At 41.2% G+C, this 21,646-nt stretch overlaps 1 protein-coding gene across 2 annotated transcripts in view; it reads left to right on the top strand.

The window, feature by feature from the left end:
- The window catches only part of SMAP2 (small ArfGAP2), a 51,036-nt gene extending 29,814 nt beyond the window's left edge, over positions 1 to 21,222 (top strand). For both annotated transcript variants that reach the window (XM_040337099.1, XM_040337098.1), the window contains 4 exons: positions 1,718 to 1,818; positions 12,459 to 12,624; positions 12,768 to 13,084; positions 14,446 to 21,222. In XM_040337099.1, coding sequence (XP_040193033.1) covers positions 1,718 to 1,818; positions 12,459 to 12,624; positions 12,768 to 13,084; positions 14,446 to 14,562 — 701 coding nt within the window. In that variant the 3' untranslated portion in view covers positions 14,563 to 21,222. The remainder of the gene's footprint in view (positions 1 to 1,717; positions 1,819 to 12,458; positions 12,625 to 12,767; positions 13,085 to 14,445) is intronic.
- The last annotated feature ends 424 nt before the right edge of the window (positions 21,223 to 21,646 follow it).

The following is a 21,646-nucleotide window of genomic DNA, read 5'->3' as shown; positions in this document are numbered from 1 at the left end:
CCGTGGCTTACATAGCAGACGCTTCAGCTGAAGCAATCAAGATGTCGGCGAGGTCCGCAGCCTTGACTAACACTGCAAGAAGAGCATTGTGGTTAAAGACCTGGCCAGGTGATGCAGCTTCAAAAAAATAAGCTTTGCGGGATTCCTTTTTCGGGGGACCTTCTTTTTGGGCCTGATCTAGAAAATATCATAGACAGGACAGCTGACAGGAAAAAATCCTTCCCAGTAAAGAAGAAACAACCCCCAAGATTTTTTTATTTTTTTTTTTCAACCTCAAAAGGCTCAAGAAAAAGACAACAAACCCCAAGGAGGCTGGAGGAATTGGGCCTCACAGAAGGCCAAAGGGAAAGGTGGAATCCTTTTCCACCCTCCTACGCAAGCCGAGAAATCCCACTGACTCAGCCGTGTGGGTAGGCGGAAGACTGCAAAATTCCTTCCGCAGTGGTCAGTGGTAACGTCCAATCGGTACATTCTGACTACTCTTGCCCAGGATTATGTCATATAGTTCTCGGAGACACCTCCAAGCAGGTTTTTGATAACAAATACCCCCCTGCACATGAAGACCTCTTTAAAAGAGCTGATGCAACAGGGTGTAGTGGTACAAGTACCTACAGAGGAACAGCAACTGGGGTTCTATTCTCACACTCAACCCCACCCACTGGCTCCTGCATTATTGGATTTGATTAACCGCCAATGGCTGCGCTGCTGTCAATCTATCCAGTGAAGATCCGAGACAGTGGCTGGAGCTGGTGTCCTCGTCCTGGAAAGACCAGGTTCAGTTAAGTAAAAGGGGTGCTGCTGCAACACAGGAGGGTTTTCACCTTAATGCATAGAATGCATTAAGTTAAAAAACCTTTAGAGTTTACAACCCCTTTAAGTAACCAGACACTGTACTGTATAGCCCCTTAGCCAAGGCTTGGAGGCATGCTTAAAGAGGGGGTTCACCCTATAATATTTTTTTTTTTCTAGCATTAAATTAAGCATAGTAGCGCGAGCTACAGTATGCCTTTATTTATTTATTTTTGCCCCGTACTCACTGTGTAATCCTATAGTGAAGATTCCGACTCCCCGCGGGGTATGGGTGTTCCTATCCAGAGGGAAGATGATTGACGGCCGGCTCTGTCGCGTCACGCTTCTCCGGAAATAGCCGAAATAGGACTTGGCTCTTCACGGCGCCTGCGCATAGTCTGTGCGCAGGCGCCGTGAAGAGCCGAGACCTACTCCGGCTATCTTCGCGGAGCGTGACGTGCCATAGCCGGCCGTCAATCATCTTCCCTCTGGATAGGAACGCCCATTCCCCGTGGGGAGTCGGAATCTTCACTATAGGATTACACAGTGAGTACGGGGCAAAAAAATTAAAATAAAGGCATACTGTAGCTTGCGCTACTATGCTTAATTTAATGCTAGAATGTTGTTATTGTGGGTGAACCACCGCTTTAAATATTGTGAGACATTTTAGATAACTTTAAGGAAACGTGTAATATGCTTTTCCCTGGTCACCTGCACCAGTAAAAGTTGCAGTGCAGCTGTTGAGAGGGGGGAAAAAATTCCACAGGGCAGGCAAGATTGCTAAATTGTGTTGAGCTTAAGCTATTTGGTGATGATCTATAGTTAATTTTTGAAGGTGTGGATCTTGAAAATCCAATATTGTCTAATTTTCCTGGATGGTAATGGTAAATGATCTGCAGAGTTACCATTTTAATGCATTTGCTTGTAGATACTCCAGTGGCTACAACTGTTACCAATGGGAAGTCAAATACCAGTTTGGAGAAGGAATTGGACCTTTTTGGGCCTACATCAGGCTCTAAACCCAGCCAGGTAAGCAAGTTTGCTCTTGCCTTTTTTGTATTGCAAACATCAAGCTAATGTCTTAACCACTTGCCGACCAGCTGCTGTCATTATATGGCGGCAGGTCAGATCGTTCCCGTGAATCGCTGTAGCTGTACAGCGGTCCCCTTTAACAGTTGCAGCAGGCGCACGCCACCGAAGGTGCCCACGGCGGTGGTGCTGGTGCACATGGCCGGCGATCTTTTCACAGAGAGCCAGAATGGGAATCTGTCAATGTAAACAAACTGATGGGGGAGTTTAGAGTGATCGTCTGTTCCTAGTGATTAGGAACAGCCAATCTCTGTACTCCCAGACAGTCCCCTCCCCCCCACAGTTAGAAACGCCTCCCAGGGAATTAAATTAACCCCTTGATCGCCTCCTAGTGTTAACCCCTTCTTTGCCAGTGACATTTATACAGTAATCGGTGCATTTTTATAGCACGGATCGCTGTATAAATTTCAATGGTCCCAAAAAAGCCATTGCTAGTAAAAAATAATAAAAATGCCATAAATATGTTCCCTATTTTGTAGATGCTATAACTCCGTGGTCATCAACCCTGTCCTCGGGGCCAGGTTTACAAGTTAACTGAAATAGATCACAGGTGATATCATTTGCTGCTTAGTGATTGCAGTATTCTAGTCTGCATCTCCCCAAGGTAATACTGTTAGTGGGCCCTGAGGACATGGTTGATGACCCATGTTAAAACTATTTTGCAAACCAATAATTATACACTTATTGCGATTTTTTTTTTTTTTTTTTTTTTTTTTTTTAGTGCAAAAAATTAAAACCTCAGATGTGATCAAATGCCACTAAAAGAAAGCTCCATTTGTGGGAAAAAAAGGACACAGTTTTTGTTTGGGTACAGCATTGCACAACTGCGCAATTGTCGGTTAAAGCAACTCAGTGCCGTATAGTAAAAATGGCCTGTTAATAAAGGGGGCAAATCTTCCGGTCCTTAAGTGGTTAATATTGCTTTTCTAGCCAGTATGCCTTTTTAAAGTGGTTGTAAACTCTTAGGCCCATTTCACACTACCATGATTTTAAAGTCGTGCGATTTTGCACACATTTTTAGGGAATGCCTGAGTAACTCACATCAAAGTCGGACCAAAGTAGTACAGGGACTACTTTTGAAGTCAGTGCGACTTGAAGACGCACATATATGAATGGTAATTTTGTGAAAATAGTGCAGCGTTGCGTATCTATAAATCTTATATAAACAAATAATTATACATTCCTTAAAACAATTTATGAAAAAAATATTTTTTTGGAATGTATAATTTGTTTATATAAGATTTATAGATATGCAACGCTGCACTATTTTCACAAAATGAATATTGCAATAGGTGTGGTGTATCACTATAAGTATTCAGCAGCTGTGTAGACACTCAGAGGGGTAATAACACTTTTTTTTTTTTTTTTCCCCCTCATTATAGGAGTCATTTATTAGCATTGTGGCGCTGATTAATCACAAGATATGAATGGTACTCATTGTAAATCATGGGGTACGACAGGTCATGCGCCGTTGCAGGACAAGTCACACAAGTGTAAAAGGGGCCTTGCATATACCCAGTGAATGATGAGCTCAGGCGTGTTCGCAACCCGCACGTGCAAAGCCCGCCAGGAAGTCGGCACTGCACAGCGCTAATCGCAGGCAGTGAGACATTTTCCTGATCCTCAGCTGCAGAGATTGAGAAATGTCTCACTGCCTGTGATTAGCGATGTGTAGTGTCGACTTCCTGACGGTCTCTGCACATGCAGGTTGCGAACACTCCAGAGCTCATCCTCCTACCAGTGAAGTGACTGGCCTCAAGTGATACACAAATCCTACAATAGTTGTACCTGTCTATCTGCAGCCCTTTCCTCTCGACATCTGTTTTTAAAGTGCTGAATTTTAAAGCTTGTCTGAGATTTAAGAAAAAAGGTGTTGAGAGCTGAAGTCTCACTCTTCACAGTAAGAACTGTGAAAATGTGGAATAAACTCCCTCCATAGGTGGTTCTGGTCAGCTCAGTAGATTGCTTTAAAAAAAAAAATTCTTTCCTACATGTACATATTTAATATAATTAGATGCTAGTAAAGTTGATCGATTGCCTCTTGGGGGATCAGGAAGGATTTTTTTTTTTCCCCCTGCTGTAGTAATTTAGATCATGCTTTGGTGGAGTTTTTCACCTTACTCTGGATCAACTGTGGGTATAGGCTTGTGTATATGGGATTGTATGGGTTTATTGGTTGAACTAGATCAGGGGTCTCCAAACTATGGCCCTCCAGTTGTTCAGGAACTACAATTCCCATCATGCCTAGTCATATCTGTGAATGTCAGAGTTTTACAATGCCTCATGGGATGGGTAGTTCTGCAACAGCTGGAGGGCCGTAGTTTGAGGATTCCTGAACTAGATGATCTTTCCAGTCTGACTATGTACTCTGACAGCTGACTGGAGGGGAGGATCACACTTTCCTACTTACAGGAACAGAGCTGAAGCTGTCAATCAGCTGGAGGTCCCTCCCCTGTCACCATGTTTCTCTTGATGTCAGAAATGACATGCAGATAGCAGAGGAAAGAAGCAGCAGACACAAGTGACAGGTAGAGCCCTTGATTGAGGCAAGTGCAAACTATAGAGGGATATGCTTTATTCATATTTCTTGTTTAAGGCTTACAAACACTCCAAGTGGAGTTTATGCAGCACACTTTTTTTTATTTTTTTCCCTATAATTGCAGCAATTGTTAGCCTCATTCTGGCAAAAAAAATCTTTCATTTTAACCATAGCGGCCTCCCAACCGTCCCCACCCCATTCTCAGTCCTTTTTTTTTTTTTTTTTTATTATTATTTTTTCCCCACCTACTGGAGGCAGATTTATTCTCCTAATTCCCTGGTCCACATCCCTGCCGCCCCCTTTTGATGATATCTTTCCCTTTTTCTTTTTTCTTTTTTTTTTTTTTTCTTTCTATATCGATCAGTTGGAGTGAGGTCATTTTTATCCAGGTGATGGGCTTTAATGTGCTTTTAGTGGATATTTACACTATTATTGGCTCCACTGACATAAATTATCATTTATTTAGATTTTAAGAAATACTTTTGTAAACTCCCAGATCATAGTTTAGTGGCCATAAAAGTATACCTATTTAGTGTCCCTGTGATTTATGTAAGTGCCCTACGAATAGTATGCAGGTCAGGAACCAAATTAGCAGCTTGAGGGTTTTAACTAAAAATATTCGGTCTCATGTCACATTCCCTTTAACCACTTGCCTACAGGGCACTTTCACCCCTTCCTGCCCAGGCCAGCTTTCAGCACTGTCACACTTTGAATGGCAGTCATGCAACACTGTACCCAAATAATTTATTTTTATCCTTTTTTTTCACAAATAGAGCCATCAGCTCGTTATCGAGATCGGGGATGTGCTGTGTCCCAGGGACATAGCGGGCCTGCGATCGGGGTGCTGTGCGTGGTTTAAGTAATAACTGTAATGACAGAAGTATAGAGACTGCTGATTAAAGTTAAATTCACATTTCTTTTTGGCACTGCAAGACTCGCAACAAAGTGTCCAGCACTGGCCTCCTGACTTTAAAAACTGTACGAAGGACAAAGATAAATGATGATTTGCAAAGAGAGGAGTAACTCGCAGAAATTAACCTCGATTTAATTTACTGGAGTCAGATCAATGGATGATTGGTGGCTGTGGGTTAACACAACTAAGACAATTTTAATAGGCTCTTATACGCCTTCTGAAAAAGCTTGATGCCTGACATCAGTATGTTTCACATTCCTGAAACAGACATTCTGTAAAAGAATGCCAGAGCTACTTATCCGTTATACTTGTTCCATGTTAGAGATTTAGACACCACTACAGTCAAAGCATCAGAATGGGGCAGAAACGAGAATGACAGACTGTGCTAAAGGAACATGTATTATGGAGGGAAAAAATAAAAGTAGGACAGGTGCCAGGGAAGAGTAAAAAAAAAAAAAAAGTATCTTAAGTGTTTTTTACATCCCTGATATTATCACCTTTCTACCTTGGGCAGCCTGTGAACATTGGCACTGTGAAGCTTGTCAGTCTGTCTTCCTCTCTAGCTGAGCCAAGACATGCAATCGGGGCTGGAAATACACACATTGTAATTACAGAAAGTGACACTTTTTTGGAGAGGGAGAGAGTTTCCAATAATAAAGGGACTGCTCTGGGGTTTAAAAAGGAAAAAGTGGAGGGACCCCCTAAATGGGGCTTTAAAGGCAACAAAGGTATACAGTAGTCACAGTAATCCAAGAAATAGATAATTTAATATTCAAAAATGAAAATTGTACACATAAATCACATATAATCTATTTAAAAACAATACATGGTTGGGTGTCATTGAAAAGCAAGGTCCATGAAGACATACACGGCCCTACGTGTTTCGGATTACCCTATATCAGGGGCCGAAGTATATGTAGTCAACGAGTATAAGAACCACTTTTCTAAAAAACAAAGAAAGCATATATATTGCAAGGGTTACAAAATAGGAAATTGGCAATGAATACATCAAAAGGTACAGATAAAACACACACATACCAATCACAGCGTTTAATCAACCCTGCACACCCCAGAGAAAGGACACCACTATCAGGACGCAGAAAGACTCCTCTGGATGAAATTAAGAGGAAGGAAGCCGGCGGTGCAAAATCACATATAGCAAGACCTCAGGCCCATATAGTCACAAAGTAACATATAAGTAATGTAAAAACCTGTCCATAAAAAAAGGGGGACAGGATAAATATACATATAATGAAATACCTAACCATATGTAGGAAAAAGTGTCAAAAAATAATAATTAAATAGCTGCATACCTGAGGTTAGCAGAAATGTGTCATATTAAATTTGGCCAAAGGTGTCAGTAGAGAGCTAGCAGAGCTCCAATCTGTAAATACAATGAATGGCAGTGAAAACAGGCATTATATAAGAAAAGGGGAAACCAATATGAAATGTGTTAAATAGAAGGATCCAGAGTAAGGGAGTACTTACAGAAGACAAGCGCTCAGTATGACCACCAGACCTGTCACTAGTACCTCTGCCGTCCAGCAGTGTCTGACATTGTTTGGACGGCTAGAGGTTTATGTAGGGAAGTAAAGGGGCGGGCCTAGGTACGGCGGGCGTGGTCGGAAAGACCAGGCGAGCCGCAATAGGCCAGTAGTATAGAAGTAGGCAGTGGTAAACAGACGCGATTGCGTCATCAAGGGGGGCGTGACTGGGCGGGGCGAAGGGACGCTGTTCACACAGCTGAGATCCCATAGCGCCGCCCTCGAGGGTGGGGTCACGACGTATGATGCGTCGTAGCGTGGACACAGAACTAAGAAGGCCTTAGTACGGCGGGCGTGGTCAGAGAGACCAGGCGAGCCGTAATAGGCCAGTTGTGTGAAAGTGGACAAGGGTAAATAGATGTTCACACAGCTGGGATCCCACAGCGCCACCCACAGGGGCGGAGTCACGACGTGTGATGCGTCGTAACATGGAGAAAAGACTGAGAAGTCCTGTCGGGTGACAGTCAGTCACCTGACATGGAGAGTGGGACAGGAAATAAATGGGAATAGGCTAAAGTAAAGAGAAGGGGCGGTGCAAAGACAAAGACTGCTGAGAAAGTGCTCTGGGGTTTAACAAAATGGGCAACATCCAGCAAGAAGAAACAGTTGAAATGCTGGAGGCAATTTTGGTATCTTAATTATTATTAATGTATGTTCTTTTGTTAAAGAACATTCATTTTTATCATATGGATTTGAGCAAAGTTCCACTTTAAGGTGCCTGTGCACCTGTGGATTATCTGTCAGAATATGTTAGCTGTATGGCCACTTCTGTCAGTTTAATATAGTGTAACTACTTTTGTTTTGTGTGTGTGTTTTTTTTTTTTTTTTTTTTTTTTAATCCTCCTTTTAAATAAATTGTTGCAGCTATAACCTAATGTGGAGGTGTTTTTTGGCACATCCATTTCAACACATTTTGATGCAATAATGACCTGTTCTATGAATGTAGTCATGCCTACTGTAGGAGGTACACTGTACTCCCTTAGCTCTGGGTGCAAGTTTAAACATATTGCTTTTATTACAAACAAGCTTACTACAGCTTCAGTAGCACTGATGTTGTGACTACCTTTCAGGGGATCCCCTCACCCTTATGGCAATCCAGTGAACACTGTACACAGGGCTTGATTTGGTGGTTCTGGACCTTATTTTCTCCACCATGGTGTCTCCCTTTTATCTCCTTAGGGACTCCCCTATTCCTCTGTCAACCAGTTGTGTTGCAAATCCTCGATTTCCAAGCCAACCAAGTCTTCCCCGCAATGAACATGCTCCCCCCACTTATGCAAATGGAGTGATATCTTTTGGTCTTTTTAGCAATCTGGACACGGGGCATTTCCAAACTTTAGGTCTGGCTTGTGGTTTCCCAGTGATGCAAGCTGAAATTTCCCTCCCTGTCTTACTCCCCTGGTTTGTGTCCCCAAACCTTTCCACCTCTCCAGTGAGATTGTGGGCCTTCCCGACTGCTTTGCAGAAATTTTACTCTTTGTCCGCGATTGCCTCAGTGGAACAATTTCAAGGCTTTTATACAAACCTGTTTACAGTTCCCAAGCTCAGAGGGGATTTCTTTGCCCTTTTTGTTTGCTTTATCCTAGACTTGAAGGCTCTGAATATCTTGCAGGTTTAAAAGTTCCGAATGGAATTGGTCCAGTGTGTAATTGCATCTCTGCAACATGGGGGAATTTCTAGCATCGGTCGACATCGAGGATGTGTATTTACGTGCCTCCATTTTTTTTCCCCCACAGTCCTGTGGTCTGCAGTGAACAAGCAGTGCTTCCACGTTGTCTTTTTCCTTTTGACATGTCCATGGCTCCCTGGGTCTTCACCAAGGTGCTTGAACTGGTCCTCATGCTGCTGCACACTCAGGAACTCTGAATGATCTCAGTTTAAAGGAACACTCTGCCCAAGTCCTGGTGATGGCTGTTGCAAACACTTCAGAGCTTCTGGTGGATCTTCAAAATACAGAAGTCTGTGTTGGGTCTGTCTCACCCCTTTAACTACCCTAGCCTGGTCTTCCACATGTTCATATCCAGACCCCATTAATCCGATTCTGCATGAGAATACTGGGCCTTATGGTGATATTTGCCCAATTTCACGCCAGCTCAATGTGCTGCCTGCATGGGACAAGCTCCCTCGGCTCCAAAGCAGCTTGTATAGTTCTAACCTGGTGGCTGATCAGCTCTGTGCTGGAATCGTGGGAAGTCCTTTCCCCTAATAACCTCAACGACTTTCACAATGGCTGCCAGTCTGATGGGCTGGAAAACCGTTCTAGGGATGTAATTGACGAGGGAGTGCAGACTTGCCATCAATATTTTCGAGCTAAGGCCATTCAACTATCCATGCTACGGTGGACCAAGCAGCTTTAGTTACTACCAACAAGGGTTAATTTGCCCAATGCCATGGCTTTAAATGAATCATCGCAAAACAGCACCAGAAGCCATGTGGCCCTTTGAAAAGCTGACCTAATTCTGGCTTGGGCTGAAAGGCATGTTCCAGCCCTATCCACAGTTCACATTCCCAAAGTATACAATTGTCAGGCAAACTTGCGAAGGCATTAGCACATGGATGTGAGGAATTGGTCTATTTACCCAGGATTTATGTTACCTTCAGTAGACTCCAGACAAAAATCTGTCGGCATTCCACTTCAATAACAGGGTGGACAGTTTTGTGACCAGGATTAGGAATTTAAAGGACTTCATGGTGGATGCACTGGTGGTCCCATGGGATCAGTTCTGACTGATATACACCTTTCCTGTGTTGGATTATTAACTGCTCTGCAGACAGAGAGCATCTGGTTTTCTTGTGGCACCAAACTGGCACAGAAGCACTTGATGCCTGGACATTCTCCAACTCCTGGGAGACGACACTTTGTGGGCACTTCCCAACTGACTCGGCCAACTGTGCAGGGCCAGTCTACCATCCTGCTTCACGCTGGCTTTTTTGATATCTTGGCTGTTGAAACCCATGTCCTGAAAGACTGGGGTCTCTTGGATTTCATTATTCCTATGCTACCTAACCCCTAGTCTTCAAATGTATTTTTATAAAAGTTCCTGGTATTCAGTGGATTAAAGCAGTAGTAAACTGCGTTTAAAAAAAGAAAATGCCCCCCCCCCCTCCCTTTCTTGCATGCTAGCACATTAAGACAGTCTTGCCTGTGAAACAGAACCCCCCCATCAGCAACACCCTGTCACTAATGACACAGAATCCATCTCCACCTGGTCTTCCTTCTGGGTTCATGGGCTTCGGCCGTTTGAATGGCCAAGCTGTGATAGCTTCTCTCCCGGGGCACAGCTCTCTCAATGGATGGCATGCCGTCCATTGAGAGTGCTGTGCGCATGCGCTAGGGTGGTCACTGGCTGCTTCAAATGTAAATATCTTTTAAACCGTGCATTTTTAGGAGATAATTATTTACTATCTGAATTTACTCCCACTTTAACACTTGCTCACACCTACTGTTGTAGTCATGAGCTTGATATTGATTTTTATTCAGCTAGTGATTGTCTTTCAAGTAAAAGTGATACGGAGTCACTTTCTCTGAACTCTAAAGGCACCACACTTGGTGATTCTTAGATTTTCCTGTTCCTCCATGGAGCCTGGTACTGTGATAAAAGGCGTCGGCACTGAGGGTGGGAGGAGCTTGGTGAACATCCATTTGCTATTCTTCTCTGTGACTAATGAACCCAAAAGTGTGGATTTTGTCACCTGACTATTATAGCTGGGTAAGTTGCATATTAAGCATAATCTTTGTTTCATTTTGTGAGGTATCCCTGCAAATGTCGGCGAGAGCAGTATTTCTGGGGCTATAAGTCATAGTTCCCTGTAAACCTGTAAGAGTCGCCTGTGGTAAATTTTGAGTACTATAATTTTTTTGCAGTTCCACAGCAAACACAAGTTTTTAAGGCTTGGTATCTATTTACTCAATGCAACCACATCTTTTTATATTTGAACAAAAAATGTATATTATTTTGTGTGTTTGCACTAAAATTAATTTTCAATTTCCTTAAAATATGCGTTTTGATAGTTGTGCCACCATTTTATTCTACAGAGCAACTGCTTTTGGTGTAAATTCAAATATATGTTTAAAATCGCAGGTTTGCTGGTACAGTTGGCTCTAATTTCTATATTAAAGTGGTTGTAAATCCTTACATATACTTAGTGAAGTGACTGGCCTCAGATGCTACACAGAGATGAAACAAAACTACCTACATAATTTGTTACTGTGTATCTGCAGCCCCTCCATCTATTTAAAGTGCTGAATTTTAACGCTTGTCTGAGAGTTAAATGGGGGCAGAGAGCGCTGAAAGTGAGGAGAGCTGATTGGAGGGAACAGACCTGAGGATGTTAATCTGCCGAAGATCCCTCCCGTCACCATTTTTTTTTTCTTGGTGTCAAGAAAACTTGTCAGAAGTGACTAATGCCGATAGCAGAGGAACAAAGCAGACAGAAATTACACTTTTATTGCTCTGGATTGAGACACGTACACACATAGAGGGATATGCTTTCCTTTTTTTTTTTTTTTTTTATTGAAGATTTTTCAAATGAACAGTTATGCAAATACATAAATGAAGTGCAACAAACCAGTGTAGATTACAGTAAAGATTACAAAGGGTGCTCATCGACCACAAATTCGGAGTATGAGAGTCAAATATAAACAGTTCGAGCGATTAAATTGTTTTCGTAGCAAAATGCATCTATACTAACAAAATAGAAAAATTAACAGGTAGAGGGGTAGAGGCAAGGGGGGGGGGAGTAAAGAGGAGAGGGTGACTGAGAGCATCAATGGTAGGCCTGTAAATCATAAGGTAAAGGGATATGCTTTCTTCACATGTCCATGTTTGAGGTTTACAACCAATTTTAAAGTGGGACTTTTTTTTTTTTTTGCTTTAGTACACAAGTGCATCACATGAAGTAAAACAGACAGCCATCACTATAATGCAGTGTTTCTCAATTCCAGTCCTCAGGCCCCCCCAACAGGTCAGGTTTTCAGGATTTCCCTCAGATGAAAAGGCTGTGGTGATTACTAAGGCAGTGAAACTGATCAAATCACCTGTGCAAAATAATGGAAATCCTGAAAACCTGACCTGTTGGGGGAGCCTGAGGACTGGAATTGAGAAACACTGCTATAATGCAACAGCACCAGCAGTCCGTGTGTTGCCCATTGACTATATTGTTTCCCATACAAGGAATCCCACAAATTTCCAGAGCATATCCACTCCCCAGACATGCTCATGAACTGTTTTAGATTGTTCACAGAACTGCACATGGCCTGCTCAGTTGGGGTATCAGGATAGCTCAAGATACCAAAGCCATAGGGCGGCCAGGCGTAGATGTCAGCAGCCATAGAGCTTGCACTAAATGCATAGCTGAAACCAAGGCAGGTTTAGTTCTCGGCCAGTGGGATCTAAAAATTTACATGTGATGGATAGCTGTGAACACATTTTTACGACCTTTCTATAAATTGGCCTAACCCACTTGCAGATGAGCGAGATCTGTGTGGTTCAGCAGTTGTAGTTCTGCGTGTTTAGTATGATTATGTTTTGCATAGAATCACTTTGACCAGGATGCTGATCTTTGCTTTTTCTTCTCTATGTAGGCTGTCGGCTCCATGCCTTTACCTGGAAGTTCTGGATCTGTTCCTGAGAATCTCAACCTCTTTCCAGAGACAAGTGGAAAGCCAGCAGATGGTACCAAGAAGCAGCTTTCCAAGGATTCTATCCTGTCCTTATATGGCCCTCAAACTTCTCAGATTCCAGCTCAAGGTATGAACCAACAAAAAGAATAACCCTTTATTGTATAAAGTAACTTGTTCATTTTATCTACACGTATCTGTATTTTCAAATTGTCAGACCATGTTATTTACTGTCATGAGCTTTACTTGCCTTCTCTACTTTTGTTTCATCAGGAGGCCTCTTCATGGCTCCAGCACAAATGGCATACCCGAGTGCTTACACTGGATTTCCAGCCGTTCCCTCTTCAGGGGGTGTTATGGGTGGTATGATGGCCTCGCCACTGGGTATTATGACTCAGCCAGCTCTCCCAGGCATGGTTGCTCCCATGGCTGTTCCAGCTGGATATGTGGGTGGAATGCAGGCAGCAGTCATGGGAGTTCCGAATGGAATGATGGCACAGCATGCAGGTTGTGTGACTGGCATCAGTGCTGTGGCACAGCCAATGTATGGTATGCAACCAGGACAGCAGCTCCAGTGGAATGTCACTCAGGTAAACTTTGGTAAATGATATCGGTTTTACTGTTTAGAAAAATGCATAGGACAACATGTCAAAGGACTATATCCTCAACAAAGTTTTGAAGGCAACTCAATCTTTCTGACCATGTTTCATGCAGCACTCAAAATTAGGGTGTAATATGAAGTATTATCCAAGTTCCCCCTACTGAAGCCAGTACGGTTGTGCGTGATTACACCCTTTACAGCAGCATCATTCATTCACAAGAAGTTGTGAATGAAAAAGCTACAAGTTCTCTCTGCCACATGGACTTCTAGTTCTAAATGTAACACAAGTGGGATGATGTCACAACATATGGCACTTGGCATCCTTTGACACTTCCTGCAGCCCTGTAACTGAAGGTTGTTACCTCTGTTTGAACTAGCGGCTGCAGAAAGATTCTGCAGGAGCTGTTACAATGAACCTGTAATCCACTGATCATGAGTGCAATGCTTTCCAGGTTCCTATGCAAAAATGTATAAATGAACCTTTTTCTTTAAAGAAAATAAATAAATATGGGTGCTTTTATATATATTGTTTCCCATAAGGTGGGCTTGACTTTTAGGATAATTGAGATTCCCCAACCATTTACTGTAAATGTTGTCCAATGTCTACTCCAAAACATGATTGGTTAGATGGCCTTGCAAAGGGAGAGAGATCTAAGGGTGGTGTGGGTGTGACAACAGCAGTGGAATTGATACAAATACTGTTAAAGAAAAAAAAAAACACGGGGGCTAGCCCACGGGATAAGACACTGTGTTTTACCATGCAGGCTAGTGTGGATGAGTCCTAAAGTGCAGGAAGTTGTTGGGGCTGTGGCACAGAACCAGCAATATAGTAAAGTTTAAAAATGTCACCCCCAAAGCAGTCTGCCATTTTAGTAAAGCTGGGTTTTGTGCATCATAAGATTATGAGGATACTTTTTTGGTAGGTAAAACTGTGTCATGTTATATCTGTTTGAATAGTGTAGTATTGCAGATGCCCTAATAGGCACACGGGTTGATTTACTATGTAAAATCTGGTGAAGCCATGCATGGCAGCCAATAGGCTTTGACAATGGAAGCTGATTAGTTTCTATGTAGAGGTGCACCAGATTTTGCACACTCCAGTTTTAGTAAACAACCCCCACTTTGTTACATATGTATGATACACATGAATAAAATGGTGCAAACCATATTGGGAATATCTTGTGATTGTGCAATGCTAATTTTGCAGCACCAATCATTTGCAGGTTAAAAAGTTTGTATTTCTTTTTAATTAACAGTATTTGTAAACAATTGGAATAAGTGGACTGCTTTGTATGTAAATGTTTAATGGAAGTATTCACATTTAATGTAAATCTGTTCTTCATGTTTAAGGTGTCTCAACAGATGGCAGGAATGACGTTTTTTGGTGTAGGAGGCATGGCAGGATACGGACAGCCTACAACTAACCAGGGACCCAACCCAACCCTCAGCTCTCCAATGTGGAAATGAAACTGGAGCTGAATCGTACCCCTGTGAACTTCTACACTTTTCCTGCAGTCCTGAAGATTCCTCCACTCATTCACCTTAGTCCTTCCACTACTTATTTTTTTTGTCCACATAATCTAACAGGGATACAGACGACAATTCCCTATACCCTTGCCAGTATACTGCAGTATAGTGCAGTGCTGAGTGTTCATAAAGATGGGCCACATACATTCCCAGAAGCTGAGCCACATACTTTTTTAAGGGCACCAAAATATTCAGAATGAGGACTGAATATGTTCAAATGTCAGTAAGCTTGCCGGTGTTTTTCAGCATGCATCAGGCATGTGTGCTGCTACCAGCTGAATCCAAATATTGGCAGTCAAGAGACCAGTATTACAGTTCTGCACCAGCAAGCCCTGTGGATCTCTCATTCCTCTGCACCATAACTAGAATTTGACATGCCTGTTCTCTAAATCCCTGGAGTAAAGGCTAGAATTAATATTATCGCTGCTTAGTATAGAGCCGAGTGGCGTGGAAGTGGAGAATTCTGCCAATACATTGACAAACAAAATGAATGCTTGCTTTCTTTTTTATTTTCACAACTGTACTTAGAGTCAATCCATAAAGGTAGAGTAAACTGAAAGTGGCATGTTATAGTTCAGTGCCCCTTTGTAGTAATTATTTTTTTCTTGTTCCCATGTTCAGTGTACTTTAAAGGAGGAGTAATATAACTGGAAACCAGGGCTATTATACCAGCCTACTTTCTGTTCTCTCTGCTTTTATGGAATATTCCAACATTGGTATTCTTTAAAAAAGTTGGCAAAAGGAAACTACAATGTGGCGTTGACATTGGCAAACCTGCCTGGAGGAAAATGGCAGCTGGAAGCTGATTGGTCATTCCTGTTCCCCCCCCCCCCCCCCCCCAAGTGTCTTACTCTCCCTAAAATATAATAACTATTCTGCTGCTGAGTGCAATGAAAGTGACCTGTGTGTTTCTGTGTAGAAGAAATGATTTCCCTCTCTGTGTTTTGTAAGTGCAATGTACCTTAAAGAGAGATTTAACTTATTGCAGGGAAAGAACAGAAGGTTTAGAATAAAGGCTCTGTACCAGAATAAAAATATATATTTAGCTTGTATCTGTAGACAAACTAGACTGCTGCGCTTTCAATGGTGCGTTGCCCATATATTTCAGTTTATACAGGAAATTGCCATGCAAATAGAATTTGGCAAGCATCTTGTGCCCTGTGTTTTTAAAATATCTAAAAGTTACTAGTTATTTTATATGTTGTATATAAACTGTTACTTATTTAATGGAATTTTAACATGGGAGTGTGGCCCCAAACAGATTGCTCATTTTAGCCATAGTAAAACATCCTTCATGCCATCCCTTTTTATTAAAGGGTTAAACACTTTTTGGGAGGAGAGTTGGGCAAGACAGATATAATCAGTTTTTTAAATGTTTCAGGCTGAAGAAGGAAATCTGTGTTTTTGCTTGTTCCGTGTCACTCCCTTAAACCTTGGGAATTGTCTATTAGAAATTTTTGTCTTGGTAAGTAATTTTTAGAGTGTTTTTAATGCATCTGGATACTTTTTTGCATCTGGATGGTCTTTGTTTTTTGAACCACTAAGATGGTAGAAGTATCTACTATATTTTACATATTTCTGTAGCCAGGCTACCTAGTGAGCCACTGACCTAGAATATGCATGCAACTTGTGAAGTCCCAAAGTGTTAACGTCTATCACTGTGTAAGTGACTCATTAGGTAGTAAAGCCAGGTGCACCTCGAGCATATACACTTCAAAAGTCAGCAATGTCCACTCCCACATAAATCTTCTGACCACTTCGCTTAAAGTGATCCTGTTGAGGCTTAAAACATTGTTGAATTTGCAAAGGAAACTGTTGTGTCTGCAGGTACCTGTGTTATTTTTTATTCTATCTTTGTTCCTGTGGGCCCCTCTCTTTATTTCTGCTGAAGGTGAGATTTAATTCTAGCCAACATCAGTCAACAATATCAAAGTGTAGGGAATTTTGAGTTGAATACACCAGAAGGGGAGAGGGTTAGGCCCCTTTCACACGGTTAGACCGTTCACGTCCACCTGTCTGTTTTGTCGGCGGAGCTGAATGGCCGCTCCATGCAATCCTATGGAGCGTCGGATGTCAGCGGAGACATGTCCGCTGACATCCGATCCGCCAAAATCAGACGTATGGCGATACGTCCCAATCCGTCCATATCGGTTCAGATGAGATCTGATGAAAACGCACATGCTGAGAGATCTCCCACTGAGCTGTAGCAACGGAGTCCGCCTCGTGTGAATGAGGCCTTAAAGTGGTTGTTACGTTTTTGTTTATATTTACCTGCGTTGTACAATGGTATTGAACAAAGCCGCCCCCCACACCTCCTCTTCTGCGTCTGCTGCTTCCTATAGTGGCATATGTGGTGCCCGCTCTCAAGCCAGACTGTGTCCATTAAAACACAATACGGCTCAGCCCTGCCCCCCCGCTCCCTCCTCACAGGATTTGACTGAAAGCAGCAGGAGCCAATGGCCGCATCATTCATTCACAGTGTTCGGTCAATGGGAAAACTACAATTCCTGACAGCCTTTGTGGTCATCGGCTTGTAGTTCTCAATGAACTACCAGGGCACTGTTGATCGCTCTAGGTAGTTCATTGATCTTCCTGTCAGTGTGTAACTGCCTGACATACAATCTGCAGGAACGCGGCTATAAATAAATGCATATTTTTTTTTACCTGCAAAAAATTTTGCTTTTTTTTTTTTTGTAAAAGTGAACTTATCCTTCAAAAAAAACCATTATGGAATCATTTTAATATGTACTCAACATAATTTAAATGGTTGTATACAGCCTGTGCCTAGAATATGAAGGGCTTCACAGTGATTGATTTGAAGACTAACACAGGTACTTGTGGGCACTACAGGGTCCCCTACCCTTTAGTAAAGTTATCACCCTAGAGACTTTTAGACTAGGTAAGGTTTACTTTTAAAGCTGCTATCCATTTAGCATTCAGTAGAACCATGTCTCTCCCATCTCTGTGCAGCAGTAACTGGATGTTTAATGCTGTGCACGTGTGTTGGTGAGTTAAGGAATGTTCCTTCTGCCCTTTGTCAAGCCTTAGGACAATAAGCATTTGAAGCTGGCTGACAAAGGAAAGAAACTTCTCATAAAGGATATTTGCTTATGCAATAACTATGTATTCAGGAAAAAACAGGTTTGATTGTGAACATACTTTTACTGTAATGCAGAAAACCTCAAGCACATGCTTTATTGTTCAAATTTGGATTCCATGTTTCAGGTGATGTTGTTCCATTTTTTAAGGATGTACAGCTAAGCTTGGTATTGGCAATTTAAAACTAGCCTTGTTTGTTTTCAACTAGGTTACATACTTTACCTGTTTTTGCAAATTTAAATTAACTATAGTTAATACTTGTTTGGAAATCAGATTTAGGAGTCAGTTTCATTTTCACAGACAATTGTTATGTAGTACTTGGTACATATATGTTCATACTTCTTTGCTCTGCTCTTTTTTACATTGGCACTCATTTATCTTTGTGTCTTTGAGGAGAACTGCATGTGTTTGTCACCATTGGCAAGCAATCAGAATTATTCTCTCATACTGCACTGAACTAAGAAGAATGTAAATGGTTACACTTGCTGCACCTCTACACCTTAATCAGTGAGAACCTTCCTGAAAGGTTGTATTTCCATGCTTTCTTCTTGTATATTTGTGTGACGTTAGTGATGGACTCTATTCACCCTCAAGAAGTCCACTACTCATCAGTTGTTGTATTTAGTGGCACTGTGAACATCCCCACAACTCACTTAAAACATTGTCAAGGCATTCTGCCATCAACAAAAAAAGTACCTTTCGTTAATTTAACGGGTGAACAACAAAATCTGTAATTTCTCTAAACTTACAATTCAACAAAAAAAAAATCTGCCTGGGAGCAGTCCTGCTGAATGATGATGTACACCAATTGGGCACAGCATTCCACCCCAGTGCTGTTTTCATTCAGTTTTATACAGGTTTGTAGAAGTAGAACTATGTAAATTAATAAACTATGTAAACTAGCACTGTGGGCAGACTATGGTCATTTTACATATTCCTAACAAGCCCCAAATAAACTTTAACTGATTCCTTCACTGACTTCTGTAGATGTAGTCTGTGGATTAATAATTCTCAAAATTTGCAGCAGAATGTTTTCAGTTTTATATTCGCTTTCACTTGTTCTCTTGGCTCCCTTACCAGGCTTCCTGTTTCTAATGTGAAAAACAGATGCAGGTGTGTATGAGGAGAATGTTGATGCGTCACTACTTCTGTTATATTTTGAGGCTGAATTGCTTCACAGTGCCTGCAACTACAGAGGTCAGTGAGAGAAGGAACTTTAGGAATTCAGTCACTTTGTAAAATCTGCTGCCTTACTAGGAGTTAAAGTGAAACTAAACCTAACTCTTAGAAAATGCTATTGAATGTACTCTGAACCGTGCTTGTTCAGCTCACCGTGCATTCTCTGCACACTCACTCCTACTGTGCCAGAATGATTGACTCGCATGTGGGATAACATCATTCTCCATCAGCCATTCAAGAGGCTGTAAATCTTGTCCAGGGAGAAGATGACAGCAGACAGCGAGGGATATAACCGTTGCGTAGCTGGAAGGCAGAAGTAAGTATTTTCAGGAGTTTATTTTCACTTTAAAGCTGATCTCCAGGTTTTCTGGCACTTTAATTAGTTTGGACCAGGATGGTTCAAACTGACTATTTCCTTCACCAAGTGCTGCATTGGCTCCAAGTGCTATATGAACTGTATGTAACTTCAGCTACATAAAGTACACCGTGCTGAGTTCTGGCTGTGAGGCAGAGACTTTCGGTCTCACATTCAAAAAAAAGGGCTTGAGCTGTGATCTGCCAGTTATAAGCAGCTGTGTATTCTGTGAATAAATACACAACTTCCTCTGATTGGTTGAGGCAGGCTGATGAATTTACAATCTTTTTATTTTTTTAATAGAATACAAAGCAGCCTATGAATGGTTGAGCCCTGCTCAGCCTGACTTTTGTTTCCGGTCGTTGAACGGAATGAGTCTGGCTCTCAGACGGGACCCAGCACTGTGTACTGTATGTAGCTTAGTGAAGAAAATGGTTTGTCAGGACCAACTTGGTCCAAATGAACTGTTTAAAGTGATGGGGAAACCTGGAGATCCGCTTTAAGGCCTGGTTCACACCTATGCATTTTTATAGTGCGTTTTCAGTTTTGCAGAAACACACTGAAGTCCATTTAATATGGTTTCCTATGTAGTTCACATCTGTACATTTTACGGAAAGTAACGGCACTCTGTCAGGAGATAGGCTGTCTTCTCCCACACAGCACTTCTGCTTAATTCTCCCCTCTGCTGTTCATTAACAGAAGGCTTTGTAATTTGTGAATGGGTTCATATAATATAAAGCACACTAATTGGAGGAGAGGGGAAGAGTGGGCACAGCAGCTGCATGCAACTCTGCAGCTACAGAAGGTCCAGCATAGGAGCGCTGCAAGTATAGTGATCGCTATGCTGGTGCTCAGTAAAAATGTAAAGGGCCAGTTCAGCTTTGATTAACATTTATTTCCTGCTTGATAAGAATATATAAATAACTTTTCATCAGTTCTAACTTAAACCAATAATGCTAGTCGAGTAAATGAGCAGTGCTGACTTCTTGGGGATGGCGGCATTAATTTAAAAAAGAGGTCTTTGGTCTGCTCTACAACACTGTGATTTTTTTTTATTATTATTTTGCCTTTCATTGAATATAGTCGTGTGCCTCAAAGTAACTGCAAGAAATGTAGAGGAGGTGTTGGTTGTACTCCAAATGCAATTTGAAATCTGAAAAACCGAATTTGTTGCTGTGAGTCCCACATCTGACTTTTTAGTATACCTCTTTTCAGGTCAAATTTGTCTTATTTCTATCCCAAAAGCCCACTTGCTACTGCAAATTACGTTCTATCATTGATTAAGCCAGGCATTGTTGCCAGTCAAGCTTTTACTTGTGCTTGTACATATACCCAAATTATTGCAGGATATAAACAGAGGGATGGTTTTCTGATGACATAGCAGTTCCCCAGGAAAAGCAGGGTGTTGGCATGTAGGGCCTCTAGGTAATTAATGTTCTTGTAGTGTTTGTATTGTTTGCTAATCAGCTCAACCAAATTCCCTCAAACAAAAGGACTCCATTTTACCATATGTGCTGGGAAATAAATATTATGAATGTGAAATATTTGCACTTTCTGTAGCTTTAACATTTTCTTTTATATTGTTTGCTAACATGATTTTTCTTTTTTTCTTTAACTTGTTGGAGAGGCCTTTAAGTTAGTGCTGTTTTCCACAGTGAAAAAGTTAAATGAAGTTTAAGTTACCTATTTTATGAGGAACATTTAATTTATAAACACATCTAATGCAAAAACTCTTACAGGTATATATGTTTCTGTTCTGTTAGCTTTGAATTTATTATAGTCAAATGTCTGCTTTTTTATTTCTCTCCTTCTTTTTTTTTTTTTTTTTTTTTTAACAGCGATTGTATAAAGATGGTATATTGTGTACTTGATTATTGTTTTATTTTAAATCATATACAGAGGCAGCTACACATTGGTGTTTATGTACATTCCGGATTAAAGAAGGTCATTAAACATTACTAGAATTGTGTGCATGGTTTGTGTAACCCTTTCATGACGAGATCATTGATACCTTGATGCCCAAGCAAAATCTAGCAGCATCAGCTAATTTGTGTATCTAAATAGATTTTATATAAAAAAAAAAAATGCATATATATATATATATATATATATATATATATATATATATATATATATATATATATATATATATATATATATATAGTGTGTGTTGTCCCGATACCACTTTTTTGAGACCGGGTACAAGTACTGATACTTTTTTTTCAAGTACTCGCCGATACCGATTACCGATACTTTTTTTATTTATTTATGTCATGTGACAGTGGCAGTAATTTATATTTTATTATAATTTATATATTTTATTGCAATTTTTTTTTTTTTTAATCAGCCCTCTTGGGGGGGGGTCTTTGGAAAGATATCAGGGGTCTTAAC

This window comes from Rana temporaria, chromosome 2, assembly GCF_905171775.1.
Source record: "Rana temporaria chromosome 2, aRanTem1.1, whole genome shotgun sequence".
NCBI classification, from domain to species: domain Eukaryota; kingdom Metazoa; phylum Chordata; class Amphibia; order Anura; family Ranidae; genus Rana; species Rana temporaria.
This window is presented reverse-complemented; position numbering and strand designations above follow the sequence as displayed.